Raw genomic sequence first — 15,076 nt, forward strand, 5'->3', positions numbered from 1 at the left:
TTTCAAATACTGGACTTTTATTTGGGAACAAAGACACTAAAATATCTGCCCTGCCATCTTGATTTGGGTTTTCCACTGCTTCTCTGAATCATTTAATGTAGATATCAAAGAGGACTGAGTTTGTGTAGCATCTCTACAAAATCTCAAAAAGACATCATATCCTTCCATTTTCCATCCTTTTTAAAGGTAGTGGGACTGGATTGCAAAAATTAAGGTATTATGCTTTAAATAAATGAGATATTTTAGCTGACACTAATGTCTTTCACTGTAAAAAAAAAAAAAAAACTAATGAATAGATATACCCTTCAATGCTTGTTTCAGCTGGCCGGAGTGGCTGTGCGGTTCTAGGTGCTACAGTCTGGAGCTGAGCGACCGCTACAGTCGCACGTTTGAATCTTGCCTTGGTCATGGATGTGTGTGATGTCCTTAGGTTAGTTAGGTTTATTTAGTTCTAAGTTCTAGATGACTGATGACCACAGAAGTGAAATCGCATAGTGCTCAGAGCCATTTGAACCATTTTTGAATGCTTGTTTCTATGCAGATTTAATACTTCTCTCATTACATATAAATGCCAGCAAAGAATAACAATTTACCGTCTTTGCAATAACTCCCATAGGTTCTGGATACTGGTGTGTAAGCAGTGCCAGCAAGGCTGTGAAGGAACACAGGCCAGCCGTAAACAGAATGAAGAAAGGGAGCTCCTTCTTTGGATACATGCTGACATCACTGAAGGCTGCAGCTTAAACAGAAATATTTAACATGTATGATACAATTTTAACATTTAGAGAACAAGTTCTTTGGCATAAAAAGCCACAAACAAAAAGGTAGATTATATGTAAATGTAAAAACTTATATGTACCAGAAAGCCGAAGCACAGAATTTGAAAATGCGATAGAAGAAAAGAGTGAAGTATGCTGAAAGAGTGACAAGATAGTGACCTTGTGATTTAGTTACCAAAGCAGGCAGAACGAGAAGGTAATAACAGGTCATAGTTGAATAGATACTATTGGTATTTCACAGGTGATTACATGCCACTTTGTAAACCAAAGTTTGTCTTCCATTTAACATCAACAAGTACGCAGAAAGTGTTGGTCTGCTGTCTCGGGCAAAATAACTGACACACTACTTTTAAAACAACATACATACAATAAACCTTGATTAAAAATACAATGGAACACATTACCATCGCTTTGCAGCATTTCAAAATGAACAGTTTTTATTCATATGTTATGTTTTAAACTGTTAACAGAGTTCAGAATTGTTGAGTGTTATGTAAATCTTTCTCCTGTAGTCCTCTGTACGTTGTTGCGCACTACAATATTATTATACAGGGGCTATCCAGAAAAATGATTATGTTTTGATATTAAAATGAAATACAAAAAAATTGTGTTTTATTCATTTCAAAGTGACACTTAAATACTACTATTCAATATAGTCTCCAACATACAAATTTAGGCACTTATCAAAGTGGCAAACAATTTTTGAAATACCATTGTCATAACATTTGGCTGCCTGACACCTCAGAGTCATGCACTACAGCAATTCCACATCATCAAAGCACTGCTATGATTTGATGCAACACACTTCATGAAATTTGTGGAAAACTAAATGAGAGCTACAGCATCGTGTATCAGTAGTTTTCTTCAATCTTCTCACTATCTTTTGCAGCCAGTTCATCAGTCACAACACTTGATCACCCACTTTGCTCTTCATCGTGAACTTTTAAATCTAATGCACCACTGGTGCACCCAGTCTTCAGTGATTACGTTGTTTCCATATGCTTTGCACAGTAACCTATAATTTTTATCATTTTATAATTTTTTTCCAACAAAAACCTTATTACTGACTGCACTTTACAATTCATGGGATTTTCAATTGCAGCATGGATTTGAAACTTTTACTGTGGAATAACAGGAAATGACACAAATCTCACTATGGTGCAGCTACATGTCGACTGAATGGACAAATGTACAGACAACAACATGGCCATACTACCCTGCCCATTGTTGCTACAGGCGAAAATGTAATCCACATTTTGGATAGCCCTCATATTACTAGATGACAACAGTGACTGTCAGAAATAATCATCGGCTAAATTCAAAATATTGCAATGAGAAACATTCCAACATCATATTTTAGTGCGATGAGTTCTCTCTTGGCAACTGCAAAAGAATTTACAAACTCAATAACACAATAAAAAAAGTAATTACAGACTAGAACAATAGTAGAAGCTCTCCTATTCTGTACCATAACCATATACACTTCGCATATCCAAATTTTCAGCTTGCTTATAAGACTTTTGAGGGGTGTTGACTGAATGTTGATATACTGTGTATCTTTATCGCTCATTGGAGGTATTTCACAGACACTTTTTAAAGCACTGTTCATTGTTCTAACTTGGAACACAAGGAAACATATGGCTGTAAAATAGATACAGTTTAATGGGTCATGGAGTGATATCAACAACAATACAATGAAAGTAGTGGCCCACATCTCTAACACGTTTAACAGCTGAGAGCTTAAAGACCTTATATAGATGCTCTCCATGTCAGGTGTCACTGATTTAGTGCTGCGCAAGCAGACCTGGTGATGGTGATCAGTGACAGGGCTGCCCCTTGTGGCCACCTCGTGTAGTTGCTGGCACATCGTTTTAATATCGGTGCGCACTACTCTTGCCATAGTGGGCTGACTTATGTCTGCTGTGAGCATTAGGTGTAGTAACCAATGGGTTACTACAAAGCTACTTCCTTGTGGGCAAGGGTAGTGTGGGGGGTGGGGGGAGGGAAGGAGGAAGACCAAGAACTGCTGTTCATGATGCTGTGACTGAAGAGACATTCATGGTATCTATGGTGGTGCCTAGGCTGGCAGCTGAAGGTGTAAGAATTTTCAGTCTGACCAGACCAAAAGTGAGGGAGACGAGGGCACCCTCAGCCGCCTGTGGACCTCGGTACATCCACAGGTCAGGACCAGCAACAGTCAGTTGGGAGTCATCTGGAATTCAGAATCCACAACAGTGGCAGACTGCAGAGCAGAGGCTCTGGCAACTAGGACACAGTTTCTGTCCCCACTGATGGCAGCGCCTGCTCAGCACAGTTGAAGTTGCCGGCACCGGCCACATGAAGCAAAGCCATCTTTGATGCTGACATAGCCCAACCACCAGGGTAGATAGGCACAAAACAGATCTGTTCGACACCCAAGTGATTAGATCTGACATAGAACGAGGCATTGGGCCCATGGATTGAGGCGGCAGCATGTGCCTATTCAACTACGCAAATTCATGCAAATTGTTCTGGTGGCATGCTGCGAGTTCACCTTTGGTGTGAACCAAGAAGACATGAAATCACGCTGACTGTTGATGATGATGACTCGAATGAAGTGAGTGCCCCAGCCAAATGCTCTGGCCCACACTGGTGTACCAATTGCAAACATGACAATACTGATGCTGCTGGGGGACTCCCGCCCAGCAGCAAGAAGTGAGCACCCGTGGCCACTGACAGCTAGCAGAAACTCTGATGGAATCTTGGCCCCAATCCATTGTGTGTATGAAAGTCCTTGAAAGATAGTGTCATGAACTGAGGACCACAGTCCAAAACCAGGCAACAAGGCAGGCCTTCTATGGATAATAGCTCTGACAGGGCCTTGATAGTCATGTCTGCTGTCACAGACGTAGAGCGAACAAGATGAGAAAAAGCATCAATTGTCAATAACCAGAAACTGTCTAGAAAAGGACGAGCAAAATCATGGTGGACTCTCTCCCAATGCTGCATAGGGGTCAGACAGGGGAAGAAGAAGAAGTAGTGTATGGCACACCACCTGCTGATCCGAACACTTGCAGAAGCTGCAACAAGGTGTTGCACTTCCCCACAGATACCCAGCCAAGTCACATGTCAGCACACCACCAGAACTCCCAGTCACCCTGATATAACAAGGAGAGGACCTCACGTAGCAGAGCGGCTGGCACCACAACATGGAGAGTAAACTCTTCTGTTGACAAGAGAATAACACTATCCAGGAAGGAGAGGCAATGGCGCAACACACAAATATTTCAAAGTGGGTCCGATGCTCAGTCCTGAGGACAGTTGGGCCACCCATGTTATATCATGTGTACAACCTTCTGGAGTACCGGATCCACTATCACTACATAATAATACGGGAACTGATGATGGGGAAGCCATCCACCGTGTGCCTCATTTCCGTGTCCAATTGCAAACAAAGCTATTCCTCCTGATCAAAAGAGTGGTCAGGCTCCATGGGGAGCCGTGATAGAGCATCTGTGTTCACATGCTGCGATATGGGATGAAAATGGATCTCATACTTGTACCGGGACAAGAACACGGAACAATGCTGAAGACAATGATAAGAAAACTGACACACTAAACAGGGAAACCAATGGCTTATGGTGGGTAATTAAATAAAATTTTGCACCATACAAGAACACACAATTTTTTAATGCACAGACAATAACAAGAGCTTCTTTTTACACCTGAGAATTGTGCTGCTGAGCTGAGTGTTTTCAACATGAAAGTAATACGCTGTTTGGAGCCACCTGAATGGCGATGGGCCAGGACCACCCCCACCCTGCACTGGGATGCATCCGTATCCAGGCTCAGATGCTTGACGGGTTGAAATGTTACAAGACATGGTACAAAGTAAAGACACTATCCTTAAGCTGCACAAAACTACACTGACAGGCCCCAGAATAAACATAAGGAGCACTTTTCTGAAGCAAGAGATGCAAAGGAGTGGGCGACAGTAGCTGCTCTGGGAATAAACGTGCGATACTATGCCACTTTGCCAAGAAGTTTTCACAGATTAGATACCTGTTATTCCATGGAGTGCACACCCTGCCATGAATGAATTTTCATGTCCCAAATAAACAATGGAAGGCTGTAAAACATGAGGTTTACTGAGCTTACATTTGAGACCTGCAGTCTGTAGAGCAGTAAATCTGTTGTAGCACCTGTCATGACAGTCTCATGATGATAGTTAATGCAATGAAGGGCACTCATCAAAACTTGTTCTAAAAAACACTGAAAGATGGCAGGCACACTAACGACCTCAAACATTAGTCATTAATACTGATAGAAACTGAACGGCATATTAATGAAATCTGAAGCTAGGCTGTGGCAAAATCAATTTTCAGAAATAATTTACCCTCAGCGAATTCTGTGAGCAGCTCATCTCAGAGAGGCAGGGGATAAGTGTCTATGACTGATTGTGCATTAAGATTGACACCGAAGTTCCCAGGGAGCTGTAACTGAGCAGATAGCTTCTTTACAGTCACTAAGGATATAGCCCATTCGTTTGAGAAAACTTGTTTAATCACTCCCAATGAAGTTAAGTAACTGAAGTTAAGCGATCCAGCTAAATCTTAACCTGGTCGTGTAAACCTACTGTCACCACCCACACTCAAAATGAGTGAGGGCAGGCAGAGAGTTTGAGTGTGATGTGTGCCATGTAATTGTTTGCATACCCTAACACGGGGGCAAACAGAGATAAAAGTTCAGAACCCAAGGAATCCAATTTGTTATAAGGTACTTGGTCTGACCTGAGAAGCATCCGAAACAGAAAATTCAGAAGTAACAAAGGAATCTAACCCAAACAAATTTTCAGTACTTTAATCATTAACCACAAGATATGTAATGGTACAGGCAATTGACTTGTAAACTTTGTCAGCCATGAATCGGCCGAGAGTAGGAATCTGCTGTCTGTTGTAGCTTACCAACTGATGCTCGACGTGTGCCAATGGTGGAGACCCTAGCCTGTCATACACTTGTGAGCTGAGTACGGAGATGGCGGCCCTTCTGCTGACTTGTAGGATCAATAGCTTTACATTTATGGCAAGAGGTCCACCACTTATGGCAGGTCTACTTGTGCTGTATGAAACAAGGGCATGCAAAAAGTGGTAATCACTGTTCCTGCTGCCAATGTCACGTTTCTCTGCATCAGACCAGTTGGATTGTTGATGCTGTTATTACCTCCTCTTCCCCCTGTGCACTACATTATAACCACCGGGGCTGCGTGCTCTCAACAACAGCAACACAACTCCAAGCCTCCAATTGGTGGCCCACAATGTGAGAAATCTCGAACAACTGTGCAATATTCAAAACCTCTTCTAAAGTAGGGTTCTCAAACTGAAGCACACGTTGCCACACCTCCTTAACTGGGGCTGAACAAACCACGATGTCTGCATAAGACTAGCTGTGACAAACTGACACTTATTATTGTGAGGCCATGAAGCTCAGTCATGCAAGCTCAATATGACTGCTGCGACTGTTTATGACAGAACTGGTAGAATTCAACATGTGCAGTGACCACATGTGTACGCTTGTGGTGACAGAATGGCAGCAAAGGACACCCATCATCAAAAGAAAGCGACGCTGATTCTTGCTAATCAGAAACTGATGCAGTAAGTGATACATATGAGGAGTATCCAACATAAGAAAACAGCCTTACAGACCTCCGTGTTGACCACCCAGAATGGCACGAAATGTTGGAGAAGCCATTTCTCATTAGCACCCCAGTCTTCTGCGGATTCATCATAGGTGGAGAATGGCAGTGGGTGAACAACCGGCGGCTAAACCCGGGTCAACATAGCCAATAACTGTTCCAACACCATATGCATCTGTTGTTGGAGTGATCAGACTAAAGCTTCCCTGGAGAGCGGAACAGCAGGAAAACCACAGAATCTGAAACATACGAAAATTGGACCCTCATCATCGCCACTTGCGTTCTAACTAGGAACATATGTCCGTAAAGGAGATACAATTTTTTGAGCCACAGCATGACATCAACAAGAATACAATGAAAGTAGTTCACATGTCTCAAACACATTTGACAACAAAGAGCCTGGAGGCCTGTGCATGCCTATCCATATCAGGTGTTGCTGGTGTAGTACTGCGCATGCATAGCGAATCTGCCGATGGTAGTTGGTGACCGGACTGAACCAGGAGGCCATCTCGGATAGTTGCGTACGAGTGCGTCATTTGACTGTCGGTCATACTACACTTGCCATAGTGGCATGACTTATGCCCACTGTGGGCAGTAGGTGTAGTCATTGGCGGGTTACTACATTCATCTGATAACAATAATGAGCATCACAAGTTGGTGGTGGCAATGAGTACTGTTCTATTGACCTCAAGAAGAACATTCTTATGTTTCTCTCTGTAGTAGACATACAGGGAAAGGTAACTTCAGAGAACTTTAATGGCAAGTATTTAGACATTGTAAGCTAAAATGCTGTTGGCACAATGTATACCACATTTACTCGAATCTAAGCCGCACCTGAAAAATGAGACTTGAAACCAAAGAAAAAAAAAATTTTCCCGAATCTAAGCCGCACCTGAAATTTGAGACTCGAAATTCAAGGGGAGAGAAAAGTTTTAGGCTGCACCTCCAAATCTAAACAAAGTTGGTCCATTGTAATATGAGGTCCATTTAGGTCGAATGAATGACGATACAGCTACAGTAGTTTGGTTCGAGTCTTAAGCTTAGCAGTTAAGCTTTACCAGGTAACCATTGCTATGCGTCAGGTGCTCCGTCAGTATTTATACGGGTACCCTTTCTTTTTCACGTGCTTCATCAGGTTTGAATTGATTGCTTATTTTTCTTTGATCTGATAAATGCCATTCTCTATGTTATAGGTGTTTACGTCACTCTATGCTGAAAATGCATTACTGTACTGTGTCATGCATTGTTTGTCGCATCCTGATAATGAGTGTTTACGACCTGTCACCGCCCGTGGCATGGCTTGCTTTTGTGCGCGCTACCGCCAGTTAGAATAAAAAAAGAGAGGAATTGTCTTATTAGTGAAACAATGGCAAGAGACTGCTATTTGTTGTTACTTACACTACTGTTTTCTTTGATAATGAACAACAAGAACCAAATAAAAGACTGCTCATGATAGAAAATGTTCTGAATGAGAATTTAGTGAAACTTTTTCTCTGTCTGAAAACTTTTGCAGACGCCTCTTTAGTACATTACATTCTGCACAGACATTAGAGTCATCTTAGATTTAAAAATCTGACGCAGAGGTTTTGGTGCCAGTATTTATCTCTGTGCCTACAAAGCATGCCTGTATAGCACTACATATATTTGACGGCAATAGTTAGTTGTGGCAGCACCTACCAACATTTTTCAGAACTTCCGCTTACTTTACACTCAATTCGAAGCCACAGGCGGTTTTTTGGATTACAAAAACTGGAAAAAAAGTGCGGCTTAGATTCGAGTAAATACGGTAAGTAGCTTACATCAAGGTCTCAACTACTTCCACCACTTGTTATGATGCTTTGAAGGAATACTATCTCAAATATTAGTGAAATTTCTGCAACTCTTCCTCTTGAAACCAAGACAAAAAATACTACTAACACAATACAACAGTGTACAGGTGTTAGAGAGTTACACATTAGCCAAGCCTCCTCTATAAGCCTTTGTGATCAAGCCAACAGCTTCAGGTGATAGACATATTCATTATTAGAAGCCTCTTTGCAATTTGAACAAGTTGGAATACATACAGTGTTTATCAAGTTACACATAAAGCCTTAGCAACATTATGATGGATGACATGTACAACAAAATGAAAAATCAGGACTTTTTCTTACACAATCTCTGATCTAGTGGGCACTACTCAAAATCTTAAAAACAAGAGCTTGCTAACTGGGTAATGAAAGTACTACAAAATGATATCTGAGCCAGTTAAGGAAAACTGTGGCTACAGATTATTATGTTATGTTTGGAAAAATAAACCATCACACATGATAAAGAGAAGGATGGAAGAATAGGGTTCAATGACCCCTCCACACTGAGTTCATTTGAGATGGAGCACAAGCTCTGACTTTTTCACTGACAGGAAATAGAAGGAATCATCCAGAGGAAGCTTTTCAGCTTATTTTTAATTTTAGCTTTGCTATCTCTAGGTATTTAATACCACTGGTTAAGTGATTACAGATGTTGATAGCAGCATTATTTATCGCCCTTATGAGCAAAAGTCAGTTCCCATGAAGAGCAATGAAGCTAATTTGTTCTAGTATTATAATTATACATGTCATTGTTCATTCTGAACTCTTAACAGGTTATTTGCAATAAATTTCATGACAGAAAAGATTGCTGTAGTTAAAATATTTAACACCTTAAACAGGCATACACAAGGTGAATGATGGCGAGGACCATATATTAGTCATGAGACAAGCTTTTGAGCAATAAAGACTTTGTTTCTTCAAGAATCGATGATGATCTTCCAGCTGTAGTTGAAAGTAGGTTGAAGCAGAATATTAGCTTAAAGAAAAAAGACAGGTCGGGATCAAACCAGAGTAGGAAAAGAAGAATTCTGCTTATAGGCAGCAGTCATGGGAGGGGTGTGGGCTAGCAGCTTCAGGAGAAATTAGGTGCAGGGTACCAGGTCACAAGTTTCGTGAAACTAAGTGCTAGCCTTAGCCAGGTGACAGAAAACTTAGGTAAGCTATGCAAGGGCTTTGAGAAGGAAGATCAGGTAATTATAGTTGGAGGAGCAGGAAACAGCCTGGCTGTGAATCCAAGATAAAGTATTAGGAGTGACCTGGATAAAATAGGAGCAGAAACTGAGCACACAAATGTGGCGTTTGTGGAGGTCTTTCAGTGCCATGATCAGCCCTGGGTAAACACTGCTGTAAGGCATGTTAACACTGAGCTGAACAGAATGCTCCAGGTACAGGCAAAATCTCACGTACGTGTTATTCCAGTAAATTCTATTTGTAGGTGGAGATCTACAACACATGGCCTGCACCCGAATAGGATGTGGGAAAATAAGTTAGCTTCTTTATTAGCAGAAACTGTAAGAAGGTCCACAGTCACACAAGGGGGTGATCCCTGTGGTTAATGGGTCCACAAAGACAGGTTTTATAGGTTAAAGCCAAAGTCCAGACAGATGTCAATCAAGATGAATAGAATAAAAGAAACTTCATATACAGTAAACAGGGGTAACACTAAGGGCAGTATCAACTTACTTCATCAAAATATCAGGGGAGTAAACAAAGTAGATGAGCTATTAGTGTGTTTATATGATCTCAAAAATAAGAATGAGATTGATATACTCTGTCTGTCTGAACACCATGTAACTATAGGCATGGATAGTGTCAGTATAAGTGGGTATAATTTAGCATCTTACACTTGTAGATCTAGGATGGATAAAGGAGTTGCCATTTTCATAAAACAAGGATATATATGCAAAACTGTAGAAGTAATCAATTTTTGTCTTGATCAGCACTTTGAGGTATGTGCATGTGAACTTCAGTTAGATAATGAACTATTGATATTAGCAACAGTGTACATGTCCTCAGTATCCTTGCTTACAGCATTTTCAAAAATCTTCAAGAATGTAATGTACTCAAGAGTGGTTAGCCATCTCAACAATAATGGGATACTCAGTAAATCACAGTTTGGATTTAAAAAATGCTGTTCCACTGAGACAGCAACATACAACTTCACTGTACACATAATAGAGTCTTAAATAGTAAAATGTCACCAATAGAAATCTTCTGTGACTTGTCCAAAGCATTTGATTGTGTGAACCATGACATTATGTTACAGAAATTACAATTATATGGTATAAATGGAATAGCATATGAGTGGTTAAGTCATACCTACAGAACAGCAAGCAAAAAGTTTCCTTATATGGGTCAAGTGATTTAAATAAGTTTGCCGCTTCATCTAACTAGGGTGAAATTACATTAGGTGTTCCACAGGGTTCAATCGTGAGTCCCCTTCTGTTCTTGATATGTGTGAACGATCTCCCTTCCTATCTGAAACAGGAAGCTGAACTTACACTGTTTGCTGATTATACAAGCATCATTATTAACCCAGTAAAAGAAACTCCGATTGAAAACGATACAAGGTCTTTGGAAAAGTCATTAACTGGTTTTCTGCAAATGGGCTTGCTCTAAACCTTCAAAAAACACAGTACATCCAATTTTCTGCTGCAAAAGTACAGTTCCTTCAATAAATATAACACATCAACAGAAGTCAGTAGACAGGGTTGAGCATACTAAGTTTTTGGGTGTACATACATAATTGGAAAATTCATATTTTGGATCTTCTAAAGCGACTAGGTTCAGCAACTTTTGCAAATCAGAATAATTGCCAATTTTGAGGATACAGAAAGTAGTAAGCTAACATACATTGCATACCTTCACTCTCTGATGTCGTATGGAATAACATTTTCGGGTAACTCAACATTTAGACAAAAAGTATTCACTGGTCAAAGAGAAAGTGGTTAGAATAATGCGTGGTGTTCATATTCACGTGTTGTAGGAATTAATAAAAGATTGGGAATTCTTACAACAGCCTCACAGTACATTTACTCACTAATGAAATTTGTTCTCAAAAACATGGACCAGTTTGAAAGAGAGGAGTAAAATATGCTACTATAAAAATTTTTGACACATTACCAAATGAAATAAAATGTCTGACAGACAGCAGTAATAGCTTCAAAAATAAACTGAAATCTTATCTCCTTGACAACTACTTCCATATCATAGATGAATTCTTGAATAGGAATAAATAAATCTATAAACATAGCATATGCATTTTGTGCCATTTAAGGGAATAGGGTAAATATCTTGTCTTATTTTATATGTGTATTTCTTGTGCACTTTACACGTTCCACATCATAACAGCTAGCGTACCGTGCGACTGATCAATGTAACACGCAACCAACTGACTGACTACCTAGCTCATGCAGCCAGTAAGACTTCACGGAGGACCAGCAGTGCTTAGCAGTACAATTTGACATATATGTACTGCAAAACATTGGCTAATCTGTGAACACTGTGTGTGTGTGTGTGTGTGTGTGTGTGTGTGTGTGTGTGTGATTTAAACAGTTGATAAGATGATTTAATTGGCACTTACAAAAGATAAGCCAATTACCCTTGTCCTCCCCTGAAAGCTTTTGGTGCATTTCTGAGTCTCTTAAAATGTAATGCACCATGCTGTGTAAGACTTCAAATTGTCTGAGAATCATTTTCTGCTGGTGTGTGGATCTGCATGTACCACATACAGTGCAATGGCACTGTTTTGATTTTTTGCACATGTTTGTTTCATTGGAATTTCACTGGATGGGCATCATTAGTCTCGAGCTTCTTGTATTACAGCTCAAACAAGAATGCCTCCCTTCTCATTCCATGCATCTTATGTGGGACACTGAGTTGCCTCACTGGCAGTCTCATTACACATGCCTAAACAAATAAAATGATATTACAGAACTCTGTCAGAAATATTTATGCAAGTAGTAACATTTAACAGCAGGTTAGCACAGTACAGTGTTGACTCACACATACTCAAAAGCAAGTCTATTACCCCTGAAGATAAGTGCAGTAGAACCTCGACAAAAATTATATTTCTAATAAAAAAATAGGAAAACCAAAAATTGTAGATATGAAAATGAATTTTAAAATTGTAAAATGGGTTTTGTTTCTTTCTCTTAAACCTTGACTTTGCAGCTGCATCATGCCACTTCTTTCCCGACAATATGTGCATAGGTGTAGAAGTTGGCTGTTCCAAATATTTGACAGCAGTCTCAATACGCATCCTTTGCTTTAGAGTGACTGATCTTTTTGTCTTCTTCCTTTTCTTCTTCATCTGACTCCTCTTGGTCAACACTGTACTGTTGCAAAATTATTCACTGGTAGAGCAGCAATGTCACCTTCTGCTAGCCATTCCTCTACATCAACAGACTGCATATCTTTTTGAAGTGTTTGCAAATCCATCGCTAAATCTGCATTGTCTGACTCATTAGGTTTTGGAAGTTCATATACTTGGTTCAGGCTAGGACAAACCTTTTTCCGTAATTTCTGTAGAGTGATTTTTCTAAGTTCTTCCAAACTTTTGTGTTGAGACTTTTCATCAAAAGAATCACAACACTCTTCTATTTTCTCTAACAAAGCACTCACAGATTTCCTCCTGTAACATCATTTTAATTAAATCCCTGGTCCATTGGTTGGATTATTGAAGTCACTAGGAGTCCGGGGGGGGGGGGGGGGGGGGGGGGGGGGGGGACTTATAATCTGAGGATTCAGTTAATCAAAGGTTGGGTAATTGAGGTTCTTCTGTACAAGGTCTACAATAAACATCATTAAGATGCTCCTGTTCAAAGTCATCCTTGCCGACATTAGAGAGACTGCTTCTCCTCCAATTGTTCATTTCTGTGAACTACAGAAAGCTCACTAAAGTTTATCAGCAGGTGTCAGGCCACTTATCACATAAGGCAAGGGAAATGGTGAGCTGTAGTTAACAACATATGCACTGGAGGAGGAGGGAGAGGGGAATGCCAATTTTTAATATTCTTGATGACGAAAGACTGGTAGACAGTCCACAACAACGTCTACTTTCAAAACTTTGCTTTTTTAATAATAATGTTAGGACGTCTCATATGCTGGACACAGATGATATAATAGAAGATAATGCAGAAAATAATGGCTTTGAAAATGAAGCAGAGCTGGAAAGGTTTGTCACAGTATGTCTCTTCAAAACATCAAGTAATATACATGATTCGTCTGATTTGCAGATACGTCTTCGCAGCACACAAACTGTCCGACGATGTTAACTGAATGCTTAACCATAACACAATACCAATGCAGACAAAAGCAACAGACATTTCACAGATTTTTTTTTTTAAATTGTGTAGTTGCTGTGATTATATTGCATGAAACATTAAATCTCAGTTATAATAATGCATATACTACTACTTATATCATCTGAAGTTCCTTTATGTAGGCCCATATTTACATTAATTCTTACAGAAGCAGCCAATCTGGTGCTTCCATTTTAAAATTTTTTTCTATTTAATGTGGAGTTAACTCACAGATCTATACATCATAATGAGATTTTACTGTATCCTGCATATAATACTCAGTGTGAAGATGTGTCAATGACAACAAAAGAATACTACACATCAGAAAGCTGAATATACATAAAATCAGTCCATTTATATCTGGCAGACCTGTAACTGAAGTTCCAGGAAGAAACAAGGAGCAATAAAAGCCTGGTAACATTATAAGTAGCAATCACCAACAAAATTTGGGGAAGGAAATGGATAATATACCGACAGCAAGTAAACTTCTGTGAATGACAAAAAAGTAAAAGGAGGCAATGCCACTTACAGCAGTGTTAATGGTATCAGTAATAGTCTGTCTAAGCAGACAGACACTAAGTATAATATATATCTAAATACATTAGAAATTGTACCTATCTTTTCAGCCAACAGGAAGATCGGTAGTTAGATTGGGTGTGTTTGATGGGCAATAAATTACATACCCCAGAACGGAACAATTTGATAATGATTACAAGCTCAAATAATTTACCTACTAACACTGAACGAACTCTGTGGTCTTCTGAGGCAAGCCTGTTTTCTTCATAATGAGGTTCTTGACCTGCAAAAACTATGCAAGCACTTAGTAAGAGATCATGGAACAGACTACATGGACTACTCACAGTATACATTGAAGTGTTTCACTTACACCAGGAGTCTTTAGCAATTAGGCTTCTGCACCTGAACGCCTTGAGGAGCACTCTGGTGATGACAGATTTTCAAAAAGTGGTGGAAGAGTTGTGACTAGGATTTATTTGGCTATAACAGCCACAAGCTATGTATGGTCAGATTCCTCAGTTCACACACAAACTGAAGTAATTCTTGGACATGCTACCCAAAGTCAGTGATCATAATACTGAACAAATCATACATTGCCACAAAAATTATTCAACTCCACTCGCAGGGCATAGTGACAGTCAATATTCAGTGTGTAAACAAAAAACTGACAGTATTTACACCCATATTACCACGACATCCAGATATGAGCAGGAAAGATTAGAGACATGGTCATTTATTCCAGAGTGGCAAACCTGATAATAATGGCTGATATTGCACATACTCAATCCTTTGCCACAATTCATGCACAGACAACAGGGGAGTGACTTATACAAACCAAGGTAAACCCATATATGCCAGGGAGTGGCAGGTGATGGATGCAGTAACATCAGCATCCCTTTTGCCAAAGATAGACATTTACAAAACTATGCAACTGGATTATTTGACATACAGGGACCATAA

At 39.9% G+C, this 15,076-nt stretch overlaps 1 protein-coding gene across 7 annotated transcripts in view; it reads right to left on the bottom strand.

Moving 5' to 3' along the window:
* LOC126299612 (protein ST7 homolog) overlaps nt 1–15,076 on the bottom strand; it is a 158,131-nt gene that overhangs the window by 1,869 nt on the left and 141,186 nt on the right. For 4 of the 7 annotated variants that reach the window (XM_049991648.1, XM_049991649.1, XM_049991650.1 and 1 more), the window contains one exon: nt 594–739. In XM_049991648.1, the coding sequence (XP_049847605.1) occupies nt 594–739 (146 nt within the window). Of the gene's footprint in view, nt 1–593; nt 740–6,460; nt 6,690–10,616; nt 10,776–15,076 lie in introns of those variants that run through there. The other 3 variants (XR_007552830.1, XR_007552831.1, XR_007552832.1) reach the window with 3 other exon arrangements.

The sequence above is a fragment of the Schistocerca gregaria genome, chromosome X, assembly GCF_023897955.1.
Source record: "Schistocerca gregaria isolate iqSchGreg1 chromosome X, iqSchGreg1.2, whole genome shotgun sequence".
Lineage (NCBI taxonomy): Eukaryota > Metazoa > Arthropoda > Insecta > Orthoptera > Acrididae > Schistocerca > Schistocerca gregaria.